The 2,495-nt window shown below is 29.0% G+C and overlaps 1 protein-coding gene across 1 annotated transcript in view; it reads left to right on the top strand.

The window, feature by feature from the left end:
* Positions 1 to 1,075: 1,075 nt before the first annotated feature.
* Positions 1,076 to 2,495, top strand: part of LOC105622623 — a 4,064-nt gene continuing 2,644 nt past the window's right edge. The window contains exon 1 of the mRNA XM_012204039.1: positions 1,076 to 1,244. Within this exon, the coding sequence (XP_012059429.1) occupies positions 1,076 to 1,244 (169 nt within the window). The remainder of the gene's footprint in view (positions 1,245 to 2,495) is intronic.

The raw sequence follows: 2,495 nt of genomic DNA, 5'->3' as shown, positions 1-2,495 counted from the left end.
AATTTTAATTAAGGTTAACTCGCAGTGTAATAGTTATCATAGAAGAAGAAGAGAGAAGAGAAGATCCTTAATCAAATTTAATAACATTCGTAACTAGAAAAGTGGCCACAGTTATTCTATTTTTTAGAGAAATAGTTGTGATTGGATAATTTCATAATTATGGATGTTATTAAATCCGATTAAGGCTGTGTAAATCTATAATAAAAATAAAAATTGCAAAGTGAAATAAGATATTTTTCTTAAGTACAATCTTAAGATGTTATATAAATCAATCATCGAGCCAATACAGAATAGTATTAGATAATTTGATGAACTTGATTCAATTAGAATCTGATTACTTAAAAGTAACATATACGGACAATGTAATTTCACATTAATTTATAATAAGATTAAATACCTTAATATATCGAAAGTTTCATGATAGATTTTTAGTTCTGTTAAAACAATATTTCAATTTGGAAATCTGTGATTCCAATGGATTGACAAACTAATTTGCATTATTCGTAATTTATTGCTGAAAAGGAATACAAAGTGAATCGAAACGTCCAATTTGAAAAATTTGAAGATGTTATCTTGCCATTAATGCAATAAAGATTTTTATACGATTCTGAACACATCATAATCTGTGTTGCACTTTCATTAGCTCTTTAATTATCGCTACTAAAGTTAAGTTGAAAGCGAAAGAAAATATTCGTTGAACAAAGGAATAATCATCTTTGATAAGTAAATATAATATCCTATTTTTGCAACGACATTAACAACACTCGATTTCAGAACAAGGCTCATCATCGAATCAAAGTACGGCGGCTGCTCGATGATCGTCTTCTCTTGTCAAGAGGACGAAGAAGCCGAGGACGAAGACAACAATAATTCACGGAAAGACGGATGTTTATGCAATTGGCGATGTTATGCAAGAGACTTAGGAGACAAGTGGCGAACAGTTGAGATGTCCTTCATAAGGGTAAATCAATTGTGAAATATAACGAAATTCATAGAAGTGCGATGCGACTCGTAATGATGCAGAAACACTTTTGATTTCCCGTGACTCTGAGAAAGGCATGACCACGACAGCATAATGTGGAAGGCGAAATGGTTACGTTTCACCGAATGCTTCTGCCGAAGGTCCGGCCTCGTTCTGATTTTACCGTGTCTGATCATTATCATCCTTTATCTCGTTTCCGACGACGAATACGAATACGACGTTTTACAGTATCCATCCTTCAAGTCGTATAACATCGCTGAAGGTGAGTCTCATTTCCTTGTATTGTTTTACCTCCTCATCATTTGAGTATACTGACATGCATTTTCATAATATTATTATATAATATTAATATAAAATATTTAATATTATAATTATTATATCATTAAACTGTCGTGTGTTATGCTGTTTATTGTCTAATGCAGTTTGATGTAAGTTTAATGATATATTATGTTAATATTTTTATTAATATACATTATTATTATATTGTTAATATTTTTATATATATTCTACAAAAATTTTATATTACTTTTTATATATAGTGTTTCATTTTAATCGACGCATTTGAATTTCTCCGGGACAATGCAAGATATTGAAATCCTATTTTTACGATATGTATGTGGTATTCTATTTTTACTATTTTATGTTATGTGGTATCGAAGGGGACATATTTTGCTTAATAAGATTAAACTTTGAAATGGAAGTAGATTAAATGAAGGTCAAATTCATTCTTATAAATGACAACTTAATTTTTTAAAACACCTTTGTAGTAGCCATCTCTCATTACGAGTTCAACGTGTTATGACTCAAAAACATCGAAAATCAAATGGTTAATTAAATGTGAACTTACAATAATCGCCCTCATATATATATTCGAACTATTGTCCCTGAAAATAGAAGGCAATACAATCTGAATGCATCTAAATAATCACGACATGATAGAGTTGTCGGCGAAATGTTACTAATGATACGCAACAGTGTCACTGCTGAACCAGTAGTACTACTAGTATTTAACATTATTACAATACTGTCAATGCTAGTATGTATACTATTAGATTTAGTAATGTTACTATTGCAGTAGTATGTTATTATTGGCTCCAATAGTAGTATTAATTAATATTCAGTACTACTGCAATAATAAGTGCTACTACTATTGTCACTACTGTAAATACTATTTGTATTCGCTATTACAATAGTGCTGAACTAATAGTATTCATTGTAGTAGTGATACTATTAATATTTATCACTACTGCAGTATTCTTGTTATATTATGTTATGTATGACACTTGTGCAATGTAATTTATTATAAAAATATAATTTATTATAAAAAATTCAGAGAAAAATTTAGTACTTAAAAATCAATATCAGCAACTGATATCGATAAATTCTGTCTTCGATATTTGTAAAATTTACAAATTAATGAAGCAAAGTTCTCATGTCATTAATCGTCAATTCGTATTCTTAAGTAAATAAGAGTAAAATAAATTAATAAATCTATAAATAAGTAATAAACCTA

The sequence above is a fragment of the Atta cephalotes genome (genome assembly GCF_000143395.1).
Source record: "Atta cephalotes unplaced genomic scaffold scaffold00047, whole genome shotgun sequence".
Classification (NCBI taxonomy): Eukaryota; Metazoa; Arthropoda; class Insecta; order Hymenoptera; family Formicidae; genus Atta; species Atta cephalotes.
The sequence above is the reverse complement of the archived record's forward strand: the minus strand, read 5'-3'. Positions and strand labels throughout refer to the sequence as shown.